Source organism: Populus nigra, chromosome 18 (assembly GCF_951802175.1).
Source record: "Populus nigra chromosome 18, ddPopNigr1.1, whole genome shotgun sequence".
In the NCBI taxonomy this organism is placed as follows: Eukaryota; Viridiplantae; Streptophyta; class Magnoliopsida; order Malpighiales; family Salicaceae; genus Populus; species Populus nigra.
In genome coordinates this window covers 5,509,399-5,522,889 of record NC_084869.1, presented here as the reverse complement: position 1 = coordinate 5,522,889, position 13,491 = coordinate 5,509,399, and the positions used below count along the sequence as shown (strand labels likewise).

Below are 13,491 nucleotides of genomic sequence, written 5' to 3'. Positions count from 1 at the left end.
CTCTCCAAGGCAAGTTATTGTTGGGTCAAGTTGCAAACCATTCAAATTTGATTTTATCATATCCTGGGAGATGTTCACATCACGTACAAAGTCTATTTTCTTTAAACAAAGTATCCATCAAGTCTATAGAATTCTTCAAAAGCTGAATTTTCACATGCATGAAATACATTAGCAAAATCGCTATTAACGTACAATTATTTCACATAGTTAAATATGAACAACTTAGCACTCAAAGTAGATAGAAGAATATACATTTTTAGTAACGCATTATCCATTATATTTTTCATAACTTGCTTGTATTTGATCATATATAAGAATGTTTCAATAAATTCCACCAAATTGATATGTCACGATTCAACTTACCTCCCTTTCAAATACTTCAACGATTCATAATCCGAATGAATCATGAATTCTTTTGGCCATAAGTAATGTTACCACATCTCCAAATTTCTTACCAAAATGTGAAGCTCCTTATCATAAGTAAGATAGTTTAAGCTTGCACCATTGAGCTTTTTTCTAAAATAAGCAATAGGTTACTTATCTTGTATTATAATAGCTTTAATACCTATTACTGAGCCATGACTTTTAATCTCAAAATCTTTCATAAAATCAAGTAAATCTAAAAAAGGTGTTGAATAAAGTTTTTATTTCAACAAGTTAAATGCATTACCTTATTTAATTTCCCATTTAAAACCAATAAACTTTTTAACAATCTTAATTAAAGGTGCAGTTATAGTACTAAAATCCTTGACAAAATGCCTATATAAACTAGTCGAACCATGAAAGCTTCTTACTTCTATGACCGATTTAGGTGTAAGCCATTCTTGGATAGCCTTAACCTTTTCTCATCTATCTGAATACCTGTGCACTAATAACATAACCAAGTAACATAATTTTCTCGATGCAAAAGGTACACTTTTTTAAATTAGTATGAAATGATTCTTTATACAACACATCAAGTATTAGTTTAATATGTCATATGGCCACTTGATTGGTTATACATGGCATTATTATATTCATGTAAATATATATTTATTATTAATAAAGGCTTAATTTATCTTTAATATTCATATAATATTAGATTAATGAATCTAGAGTAAAGATAAAGTCTATAAAACAAAAATACTATGTAAAGAAAATTATAAATTTGTTATAATTATGAGATTTCTATTGCATCAAAGCATTGTTTCTAAAATGTTCATGGTTAATGTTCTCTTAAATACTAGACATTCATTAGAGCTGTAAAGACCGATACATATTATATTCTTTTCTTTATGAAAGGAAGAAGCTGATTTCATAAGTTGAGGTATAAGGGATACCTAGAACTAATATGTAGATACTTGTCATAAGATATGTACACTGAACTGACTCACATGAGAATTTCATATGAAGATATCACTTATATCTATGGAAAGGCTTACGTGACGGCTGTGTAAGTGATCTTTTGACTTGAGATCCCTAAGTCATCTTATATAAAGAAAGTTGTTCTTTGATCCTGTTACATATTATCTTAATTGAGGTAATGAAAAGGTAAACATTGGGTATAGCATGAACTATATAAAGGTAATTGAGTTATCAATAGAAGATTCATCACCTTAGGTGAATTAAAGAAAATATTTCATTTGTTCTCAAATAGTATTGACTGAGAAATTGTTGGCCAAGGTGAAATGAGATTTGAAAAGAGTTTCAAATCTTATTCAAACAATCAATGACTACCATGTAGAGAACAAACATGATTTAACATGACAGACATACTTCATGCTTTAATTTTAAATTCAAACATTATTGATAAAAATATATTAATTACAATGAGAAACTAGTCATTGCAAGGTTAAGTCAAACCACTAATAACTTTTCTAATATTTGGGGAATCATGACACGTTGCTAAACGATGCACCTGATCTTCAAATATAAATTAATCAATTGTTTAATTGATAATAAATTAAATTATTTAATTCTATTTAATTATAATTATAATTTATATTTGGGTCAACATATTAAGAGCCTAATGAGTCACACACTTTAAGAACCATTAGTCAAAAATTAAACTGGGATGATTTAATTAAGTATGACTTGATTAAAATATATTTTAGAAATTAAAGACTAAAATACAATTAATACAAACATTATATTTATAGACCTAGAAAAATCAAGGACTTGATTGAGTTAATTTCTAAAATTATCCTAAATTAATACATGAATATTATTCAGCGGGTAAATTGATATTTTGTCAATTTGTAGGGTTTTTAGATTTTCTTATAAATAGTAAGTTATGCCTCTTATTTTTATGAGTTGTTGTCTGTTAGACATAAAACTACATAAACACAAAATTAAAGCTAGCACTCTAGACATAGCAATCCCTCTCTTCTAAATAGAGATTAAGGAGATTTCTCACAGATAGTTTATGTAGATTAACATTGAAGGTCCGACAATTGGACAACTTGTGGTTTGCAACAACCCAACCTTTAAAGAATTATTCAAAGTCGAAAAAAGATTAGATCTTCAGATAATAAATCCCTAAACAACTCTAGATCTGTTTAACATGATCCTAGAAACTCCCGAATAATTTTGTTTCATAGTTTTTGTTGCGTGTATGATATTCGTGAAACCCAACATCAAGTACATGACATAAATGTTTAACATGCTCATTTAAAATCTTGCTATAGCTTAGAAAATCATCAAAATACACTACTATGAGTTTGCTTATAAATGCACAAAACACATGATTCATTAGTCTCATAGAAGTACTAGGTGTATTAGTAAGTCTAAAAAGCACGACTAACCATTTATACAAACTATACTCAGTTTTAAACGCAGTTTTTTATTTATCATCCTCTTTCATCCTAATTTGATAATATCCACTTTTTAAATTAATTTTTAAAAATACACAATATTCATGCAATTCATTTAACATATCATCAAGCCTAGGGATAAGATGTTTATACTTTACTGTTATGTTGTTGATAACATGAAAATCAACATACATCCTCCAAGTTTCATCATTTTTAGGCACAAGTAAGACCGAAATAACACATGGACTCATGATTTCTTGTATGTACCTCTTTGATATTAACTGCTTTACTTACCTTTGAAGACCTTTGTCTTTGTAAGATTACTTCGGTAGGTTGATCAGTTAGGAATCACAGCTTTGGATATAAGATTAATTTGATGTTTGATTCCTCATATTGGTAGGAAATCATTTGGAATATCTTTGGGAGACACATTATTAAATTTTCGCAATAAAGAAACAACCACACTAGTAATAGAAGGATCAAGTTTGTTTGTGTTAAAATAAGACTCTTTACACACAAGAACAATCATCATCTTATTATAATAAAAGCACTTTTAACATCACCCTCTCTTGCATAGAAAATTAGTTGTTCCTTCATTTTTTTTCCCTTTTTCTAACCTTTATTTTTTTTTCTCTTCTTCTGTCTTACCTCCACTCTTGACAAAATTCATATTTTTTTAATTAGTGGTTGAATTTGATTATCTTTTCTCACCATGTTCCTCACTTATATTTCATCTCCTCTCCGCCTCGCTTTTCCTTTCTAATTTTATTTTATCTTTATAAACTTGTTTTAACATATTTAACAATAGAATGCATATCTCTAAACTCATCATGAATCCACTGTGAATATGGGTTCATAAATGAAAAAGAATGGAAGCTAACCATCCTAAATGAAAGGTCAAGGAATGAAAATCATTGTCATATGGATTCATAAACGAAAAAGAAGGTTGCGTTATGAATACACTGTGAATATTATTAAAATGCCAAAAAATGGTTATTTTTCATAAAAAAAAAAATGGTTTGGTTATATGTTCTAAACTGCTTATAAATAGATATATGATATGCAACATTTTTTGCTCTCTAACACCCAAAAAAAAAAAGTTTGGGAAGGAAAAAGAAGCTATTAATACCTAAGAAAATTTCATTTTTATACAACAAATTATTTTATATAATTAACAATTTGTATGTGCTAACTATAAAAAAAAAAAAAGTGAGTCACTTATAGATTGACAAGTGGATTGATGGCATTCATGGGACGTATACAATGAGTCAAGTGATGGCTAATCATATTTTTTCATGTATAGAAAAATAAATAAATAAATAAAAAGCATGTATCGATAAGTAAAAAATAAAAAGGAAGAAAAAGCTTATATTATAGTAAGATTTAAAATTTGAAACAAAAATAGTGGTAATTTAAAAAATCAAGTTAAAATGACTAATGAGGAATGCATTAAATTAAAGAAAAACTCATGTTATATAATTTATAAAAATTATTTTAAAATTTAAGAACAATTAAATATTTAATTTAAATATGTATTAAAAATATAAAATTTCTTACATGTATATGATTTAAATAAATTATTTTTTCCTTTATTTTTGAACGATAAGATTTTTTTTTAACAAATTTACTAAGAAACACTACAAATTTTTAATTCTAGTATGTTTGATTTAGATAGATACAATATATTTATATTTATAAAAAAATTAAAATTAGAAATAGTTTTTTTTACAAGTTTTATGTCTTGAAAAGATCAAGATTTGATATTACTTATATGTAAATACAATAATAGCTTGAGATGATCAGGTTGAAAATTAATTTGTTTATTTATGAACAAGCAAACGATTAAAATGGAACAGCATGGTAGCATTTGACTAAATGTTTTTCCCTGTTTTCCTGTAATCCAATTAAATGATTTTGCAGTTGATTTATGTACAATGTTTATATGGACTATTTTTTTTTATTAGCATGGATTTTTAAATTATATTGGCAAAATTACACAATATAAAAAAAATTAGTGAAATAACATATTTTCTACCCATTACGATTGGAAAACATGACATCCAAACTTATTACTACTAGTAACGAGACATTTCAAAAAAAAAAGAAAGAAATAGGCTGCATGTTAGGAGAGAGAGAGAAAATAAAAAGATCTTGGAGACACACCAAATCTCCGATTATGACATTACATGTACCATTAAAAAGATTTCAACAAGATAAATTCAACAACACTAAGAAAAGTTACCAATGATTATCCAAGTGTGTCACACTTGTTACCCAAAAATGGTGGGTGGACTCACTTATCTTTAGCGACAAGTGTGACACGTAAGGGTTATCGCTAATATTTTTTTATTGAAATCGTTAAATTCATCTTGTTAAGATATTTTTGATAGTACTAGTACTGTCGTAATTAGAGTTTTAATGTGCCTTAAGATCATTTTCTTTATTTTTCTCTTTCTTTTCTCCTCTCTTTATGTGTAATTCATTTCACTTTTTTTTAATGTAAGATTTTTGAATAGGGGCAAGTTTGAATATCATGTTTCACAGTCATAATATGTATATATTATAGTTATTAAACCCGGATTAGTCTAGAGGGTCGACCCAAGACTTAGTTGACCACGTGGCTGGACCAGTCTGGATAAGACAAAAGATTGGGATGAGCAAAAACCCGGCAAAACCTAGTTGACCCACCTGGTTGAACCGTGACCTAAACAACTGGGCAAAACCCGATTGAGACCAGTTTTTTTTTCAAATGTGTTTTTTCTTATTGGTTTGTTATTAATCTTTTTTAAAGTTCACTATATACATACTAGAAGAATGTTTTATATTTTCAATATAGGATTTGAAATCTTTTAATATATATACTATATGCTCACAAGAAAAAAATTATTTTTTCAATGTGGGATTTGAAACCCTTTAGTATATATACTCTATATGCACAAGAAAAAAATTATGTTTTTTCAATATGGGATAAGAAAAAAATTTGGTTTAAATACTTCAACTTAAAAGGATAACATATTAACACAATATTTTTTTTAACGTGGGATAAAAAACTTTTTGAAATAATCTTTTAAACTTCATTATTTATAACACGTATAACCTATATTCATATGGATTGTTTCTTAATTTTTTCATATGAAATATTAAAATTTTAAATATTTTTTTTTAATTTTTCCGGATTGATTCGGGTTGACTCAGGTCAACCCGTGTAACCCGAAATCTGACTTCTTGATCGAGTCAATTCTCGGATTAGGTATCGTAACTATGATATAAACTGTATTATTTTATTTTATTTTTTTCTTTTAAAGTGTGTTATTTTACAAATATTTTTAAAAAATTCATGCTATTTTTCATATATAAAAAAATCGTTCATATGATATATTATCTATAAATGTTTTGAAGAAATTTCTATGAAGTAATTGTGGTGTAGTGGGAGTATTGTGACAAAAAAAAAAAAACTCGGGTTCGTAATCCATTTTTCTGTCAAAAATAAAATTTCCCAACTTCATCTTTCCTCTCTTGCATATTTTCCCCCAAGTGCCCTCAATTCTAATAGAAGGAAAAGCAGTGCCGTCTCCTTCCTCTCAGATTCAAAACCCGAAAGAACCATTAGTATTTACTTCTTTTTTATGAGAGAGAGAGAGAGAGAGAGAGAGAGAGAGAGAAGCATGAAACTAGGTAGTACAGCAGTGGTAGTAACATCATCATCAGTTGCCGCCTTAGGGTTTCCAAAAAATTATTACAACAAACCATCTTGGTTTGGTCAATTATTAAAAACCAACATGTTTCCTCACCATTTCCCAATTCTCTCTTCCTCTTCTTCTTCAGCATCCATCTCCACCACCACAGAGGATTCCAGTGATGCAGTTGCAGCGGCAAAGCCAAAACAACAGCACCCTTGGCTCATTGTTGGCCTCGGCAATCCTGGCAAAAAATACTACTCCACTCGCCATAACGTCTGTTCATTTTTTTCTCTTTCTTCTTCTTTTGTCGTCGTTTTCATGCTGTGTGAATAAGGGTTTTTTTCCCCAAAATTTTAGTTTAAATTTTTTTTAATTGCTTTGGCTGATGCTGAGGGCATATCTATATCTGGGGGTGGTGGTGTTGTTTTACAGGTGGGATTTCAGATGGTGGATGCTTTGGCTGATGCTGAGGGCATATCTATATCTGGCGTTTCTTTTAAAGCCCTCTTTGGTAAAGGTCGGTTATTTACACCTTTTTGTATTCAACTCAATTCTACATTGAATTAATTGAAACAAGTTCAGATTTTTATCCTTCTTTTGAAATCATTGTCTCGTTGAATTTTTTATTGGGTCTTCAAATTATACTTTGGCAACTACTTGGTACTGTCTCAAACATTATTTGCTTATGGTTGTTATGGAATGGGTGCTTGGCATGCAAATTAACAACACGAATGAGTGATAGATGTGGGAATTTCTCCTAGTTGTCAATTTTTGTGCAACTGCCAATGAATGATTGAAGGGTACAAATTAAGACACATAAAATTGAATTATCTTTTAGGCACTATGGCAGTGAGAGGTAGACGAGATAATGGAATTTTATCTTTTCTTGATTTTAGTTTTCTTATTTACAATCATTATGATAATAGTTCTGTGTTCCAGGATTTATTGGAAATGTTCCAGTGATGTTTGCCAAGCCCCAGACTTTTATGAATGCAAGTGGTGAGTCTGTAAGTAAGCTCTTTGAAGAGGACCTCTTCTTATATTTGCAGTCAAGATATTCTCCTCTATCTAATGTGTCTAGAGTTCTGGCATTGATAGGTTGATTTTCCAATGCCATTTGTAGGTTGGAGCCATTGTATCATATTACAAGATTCCTTTGAAGCAAGTACTTTTGGTAAAATAGTGATATTTGATCTTCCTCTACTCTTTAACTTAAGAAACAATTATGTCCTCCGAACTAAGAGTCAGTTATTCTATTGTGTCAGATTTATGATGACCTAGATCTGCCTTTTGCCAAATTGAGACTATTGCCGAAAGGTGGACATGGAGGACATAATGGGTATCTTCTTGTTGTTGTTGTTGCGTGTCCTTAGTGCTGTACTAATTCTATCCTGATTTTGGGCTGTAGTTTACTCTGATCTGAGCTTCAAGTAAAAGGGTCCCATGGCTGAGCCTACTTTAGTGCATGCATTGTTTGCCTTTTGTGGTTTTGGTGTCTGATTGGATCTTGGAGAGGACATAGATAATACAATGTTTTGAATCATAATCCCTCTTATATCATATCAGAACAAACATTTGGAACTTGTTTTTATGTTTGTGATGTAATTTGGAACTTCATCGTTGTATAATCTATCCTTTGCTATGGCTATTTTTTAAACTTTGTTGCAAAAAGGAAATTTTCATTTTTGAATATCCAATGTTGAGGGCCATTGTACACTCTGAAAAATGTTGTTGTTCTCCATTGAAGTACAAAGAATTCCTCGTAATTAACTCTTGTATTAAAGTACAAAGAAGAATTTATCATAATTAACTCTTTTACATTGTATGGCTGACTAATTTTCTTGTTCCTTCAGGATGAAGAGTGTTATTAATCACTTCAAAGGAAACCGTGATTTTCCTCGTCTAAGAATTGGTAAGTTGTGTTTCTAAAAGCACCAAAATTATACTTAGCAATCTCCTTTCTAGATTTGTTATAGCTATGTGTTTGCGAAATCATTCTAGGCATTGGACGGCCTCCTGGAAAAATGGATACTGCTAACTTTGTTCTCCGCCCTTTCACTAAACAAGAACATGAAGAGGTATGTAAACTTTTTACATTTACTCAGAAGAGATACTGTATAGAATTGGAGAGTGGATTTTCATCATTCAATCGATTTCTTTTCTTTTTTCAGTTGGATTTTATGTTTCAACAAGGCATAGAAGCCGTGCGGATTCTTTTACTCGAGGGGTTGAATAAAAGTGCTACTTTTGTCAACAGTACTAAATCTATGGAGCAACTTGGTTAATTAACTGCTTTGCTAATTGTCATTTACATGAAAGGGAATGGATGCTATAGGAAGATGATGGAATAGTGAACGTAATTAGAAATAATATTTTGCGACAAAGAATCCTGTTCAAATTTAGCAACTCAGAATACGAGCTTTTCTATGTATCTAATTTTGTATTGGAAGAGTGTTGGTGCTTTAGATTTTGTTAAGGTGCACTTCTATTGTATCCAATTAATATTTATTGCATTTCTTTTAATAAAAAAGAAACCTAAAAGATTGGTTGTTTTTACTGTGCATCATATTTTGTCTTCTTTTAGTCTTTAAAGGTTTTTTTTTTATTTAGTCATTAAATATTTTTTTTAATTTTATCCTTATAAACTATGTTATTTAGGATTTGGACATGGGAATTTGTTTTGATTACCTTGTCATGAAGGGTTTTATTTATGGTATATCTGGAACTCTTTGAATTGAATTCAATATAGAAGTTTTAAAGAATTTTTAATGAAATTTTATGTTTGAAATTTTTGTGAGTGATAAGAATTGAATTTGAAATTCATCCTCCAAAAATGTATAAAAGTAAATCAAATATTGAACTCCTTTGATTTACAATTCTATAGCATTGAAATTTAATGTTAAAACTATTTTTTAAAAAAATATTCATCTAGCTTTGTTTTTAAAGATATTTGGAGAAATAAGATGAATGTAATGAGGGTAATATAGAAACCAAAATGAATTGGATTTTATGTTTTTCAAACAAGTAAATTCAAGAAATTTAATGTTAAAACTATTTTAAAAAAATATTTATCTAACTTTGTTTTTAAAGATATTTAGAGAAATAAGATGAATGTAATGAAGATAATGTAAAAATCAAAATGAATTGAAATTTATGTTTTTTAAACATGTGAATTCAAGAATTAAACACTATAATTGAATTCGATTATAGTAGAGAATTTATTCCAAACAACCTATCAACTATTTAAAATGCACCTTTTTCATATATATTTTTCCCATAAGATTTTGTTCATTTTTTTTTATTCCTTTAGTTTGAAATTATTTGTTTTGGTTCAAAACTCCAATTTCTTCTACATATCACTCTCTAGGTTTGAGAGACAAGAGAGAAATAACTGGAAAATGACAAAGAACAATTGATTGGTTATATTTCGGCAATTAAAATGGTTGATCATAGTGTCAATGAATTCCATTTAATAAGAGGAATTTGATAGTAGTGGTTTTTTTTTTCTATTAACATACTTGAAAAAAGTAAATCATGGCTTGTTTAAAGTTTTATGATTCATTTTATTTTTGGTTTTTAGAGTAATTTGGGGTGTTTGGGGGTTGGTAAGTGGTTTATAGAGGGTTTACAGTATTTTTTATGTATTTTTAAATAAAAAGGAGTTGAAATTAGGTTTTAGAGGTCTAAAAACTTGGATTTCAATTTTCCTGTCGCTAGAGGTGATAAAAAAAAAACAGAACAGTAGGAGATGGGTCATCTAACACTACAAGTGACCATCTCCTATATAAACAAAAAAAATAGTCCTACACTTAACCCTGAAGGATGTAGCTCAACTGGTCAGGCTCTGAGTTTGCTTCCTAGAGATTACCAGTTCGAGTCCTACAAACCTCAGGGCTACTGGAGACTTACATGATCGTTAACTCCAGGGCCTGTAGGATTAGTCAAGGTGTGCGGAAGCTAGCTCGAACACCCATGTTAATAAAAAAAAAAGTCCTACATTTGTCCATTTCCCTGTTTACAATAGTGTTACATCCTGCCCTCTGTTAGATGAAGATTTAGGTAGCAATAAGGATATTTGAAAATTGTGTATTGTTGGATATATTGATGGTAAATTCCCTAGATATACAGCTTTGAACAAATTCATTTATGCACCTGAAAGTGTGATGCATCTTTAACCATTCATGATTCGGGATGGTTAATTTTCAAATTTGATTCTGAAGCAGATAAGCTTGTTGTTCTATGTGAAGGACCTTATTCGATCTTTAGAAGGCCTCTGGTTTTGAAATCCATGCTTGAGTACTTTGACTTTGCCTCTACTGATATGTCGACAACCCCAATTTGGGTTAGATTTCCTAATCTTCCACTTAAATGCTAGTCTTCAACATGTCTATCTAAGATTGCCAGTGTTATTGGTAAACCCCTTCAATTGGATACGCCTACCACTACCATGTTTAGGCTCTTCTTTGCCAGGGTTCTGATTGAGATGGATTTGCTTACTGACTTGCCCAACTCAATCAGCATTTTATTGCCTAATGGAGTGCCATTGCTGCAACCTATTGTCTATGAGTCTCTCCCGAAGTTCTACAAGCATTACAGACTCCTTGGGCATACTATCACAATATGTTTCAAAGCTGTCGCTGCTAAGGGGGGAAAGAAATCTAGACAACTGTTATTCCTGAGAGGGCTAGTAGGAGTCATGTTCATCATCCTCCCAGTTTTGGCCCTAACGTTAAGACAAATGCTGTGGAAGACCAGTAGGGCTATCAGGATATGCCTCATGGTAAGCAGTCTCTAGATCTTATGTGTGCTGAAGTCAAGGTTATGGCTAATGGTTGGGCCGCAATTTGTGGGAAGAAAAAGGTCAGACTCACCTCTACTAATGAGAAGAAAGACCAAGATATAACTTTTCATATACAGAACCAGGGTATTGTACCATCTGTGAACCCTCTGCCATTGTGCATATGATAGACGATTCCCTATAAACTGAAGTTGTAGCTTCAGATGAGGGGTGAGAAACTGATAAGAGTAAAAAATAATACATAATGCGCAGCAGAGGCCTATTTGCTCATGAAACTCCTCTGGTTGATCCTGGAAAATCAAAAAGAGAAGGCCTTAGATGTTGATGTTGATGTTGTCTCCATAAGCAAAGGGTTTGTTAGGTCTTGGTTGGGGGTGGTCACCAGAAATATGAACATACGTATTGCCAACAATGATTCGAGAAGGGGTAGGACTCCTGGCCCTCCCCCTCTGACTGTGTTCCTTTTGGTTTGTCAGTGGGCTTCACAACCCTCTGATGTATCATGCGGCTATTGACTTCATGGTGTTATGGTTTGTTTAATGCTGCTATTTGTGCTTGGTTGTAATTTGGTTTGCTCTTGCTTGTAGCAAATGTTGGCCTTTTTGTTTAGTTGTGTGCTCTGGGCATATGGAGTGCATGTTTGATTCTTTGTCTGTTATTGTAATCTTGTTGTAGCTATATGTTGTTTATTGTTGGGTTGTCCCTATTATTGCAGGTTTGCGTGGGTGCTTGTTGTTGCTGCTCGTATCATTTGGTTTTTGAGTTTCTTGTAGCTGGTTGTTGGGCTCTTCTCTTTGCAGTTGGTTGCTTATTGGCTCTAGTTTTTGTTTGTCATTACTGCCTCTGAGCTAGTAGAGGCTTTTTGGTTCTCCGTGAAGGGGCTTTGTTGTTGTCTTTAGCTGACTATTAGATCTCCTATGATGGGATTCCAGGATTTCGTTGCTTCTGGCTCTTGTTGTTGGTTGTAGGGCTGGCTACTGGAATTTTTGTTATTGCTCTATTCTGTGTTAGAGTTCATGGGCATGGTTGGTTGATGCCATGGTTTGTTTGTCGTTGTTGCCTTCAAGGTTGGGTCGATTGTGAGCCTGGTTTGACATGTTGCTAGCTATAGCCTATGGTGTCCCCTTGCTGGAGTTGTTGCTTCCTTATGGGTGTAGCTGCCTCGGTGTGGTTTCTGCATTGCTGTGGTGCTGCTTTGCTTGCTATGTATGGTTGCTTTGTTGGCTCTGTTTTGTGCCCTAGCTAACAAGACAGTTGTTGTGTATTCACTTGTTTTGTATATGGTTCTACTCTTTTTGTTTAATGGCTTTGATTTTTTTTTGTTGGCTATGATGCACTTCTTGCTTGTTCAAGGGAGCCTCACTCTGGGTTATTTTCCTTCTTTGCACGTGCTTGTATATTCTGACTCGCTAGTTTCTTAGCTTTATTAATTTTGGTGTATAATACTTCCATAAAAAAAAAAGTGTCTACTCTCAAGGAAAAGAAAAGTAATAAAAAAAATTAGGCTTGAGCCTAGGCTTTTTAATTAAGGCTAAACATATAGTCCTCGTCTTGTAGGCCCACATATCTAAGGTTTTTATAAGGGTCAAGTATGTTAGGCTACTCAGGTTCGGGTATTTAGCCTATTTTTGTATTTTGGTTTGTTTTTAATTTAAGTTATTTAAAATAATTAATTTAAAATATTATAAATATATTAAAATTTTAAATTGATTAAGAATATATTTTAGATATTATTTTATGAAATTCCATTTAATTTTTACTTTATTTTCAAATAAGATTGTATCATTCTTTTAATAATATTAGCAAGTTTTTTTTATAGCCCATCATTATTCAAAAAAAATTATTTGTTTGCTTTTTTGATAATGTATATTTTTATTATTATATAATTAAATGAAAATTAGTTAAAATATATATATATATATATATATATATATATATATATTATTTTGTCAATCAGGTCCATAATCTAAGTCAAAAATTTAACAGGTTGGCCTACGTCAATTGGAAACGTTGTGGTTTTGATATCTAAAAAAAAAATACTTTGTATACATCAAATTTTGAGTTCAAAATTAAAATCTTACTTGCAATTAGAAGGCATTAGCAATGCTTGCAAATCAAGTATAGATTTTAAAACTTGAACCTAATCAGATTTTGGATATCTATTGGGTATTCATGACTCGACTTTAATTTATACCATTAATTTTCTCAATTAAAAAGCTCA

General features: G+C 30.9%; 1 protein-coding gene across 1 annotated transcript; it reads left to right on the top strand.

Moving 5' to 3' along the window:
• The first annotated feature begins 6,251 nt into the window (after positions 1-6,251).
• LOC133678048 (peptidyl-tRNA hydrolase, mitochondrial) lies at positions 6,252-9,028 on the top strand. The gene is made up of 8 exons (XM_062100205.1): positions 6,252-6,745; positions 6,905-6,989; positions 7,412-7,479; positions 7,596-7,646; positions 7,738-7,811; positions 8,326-8,384; positions 8,474-8,550; positions 8,644-9,028. The coding sequence occupies exons 1-8, from the start codon at positions 6,419-6,421 to the stop codon at positions 8,755-8,757; spliced, it is 855 nt and encodes a 284-aa protein (XP_061956189.1). The 5' UTR covers positions 6,252-6,418; the 3' UTR covers positions 8,758-9,028.
• The last annotated feature ends 4,463 nt before the right edge of the window (positions 9,029-13,491 follow it).

Bases quoted from the DNA above. Each gene is read 5' to 3' on its own strand.
- LOC133678048 (XM_062100205.1), top strand. From the start codon at position 6,419: ATGAGAGAGAGAGAGAGAGAGAGAGAGAGAGAGAGAAGCATGAAACTA. The intron at 7,480-7,595 runs GTAAGTAAGCTC...TGCCATTTGTAG, and splicing joins TGAATGCAAGTGGTGAGTCT to GTTGGAGCCATTGTATCATA. The intron at 8,385-8,473 runs GTAAGTTGTGTT...AAATCATTCTAG, and splicing joins TTTTCCTCGTCTAAGAATTG to GCATTGGACGGCCTCCTGGA.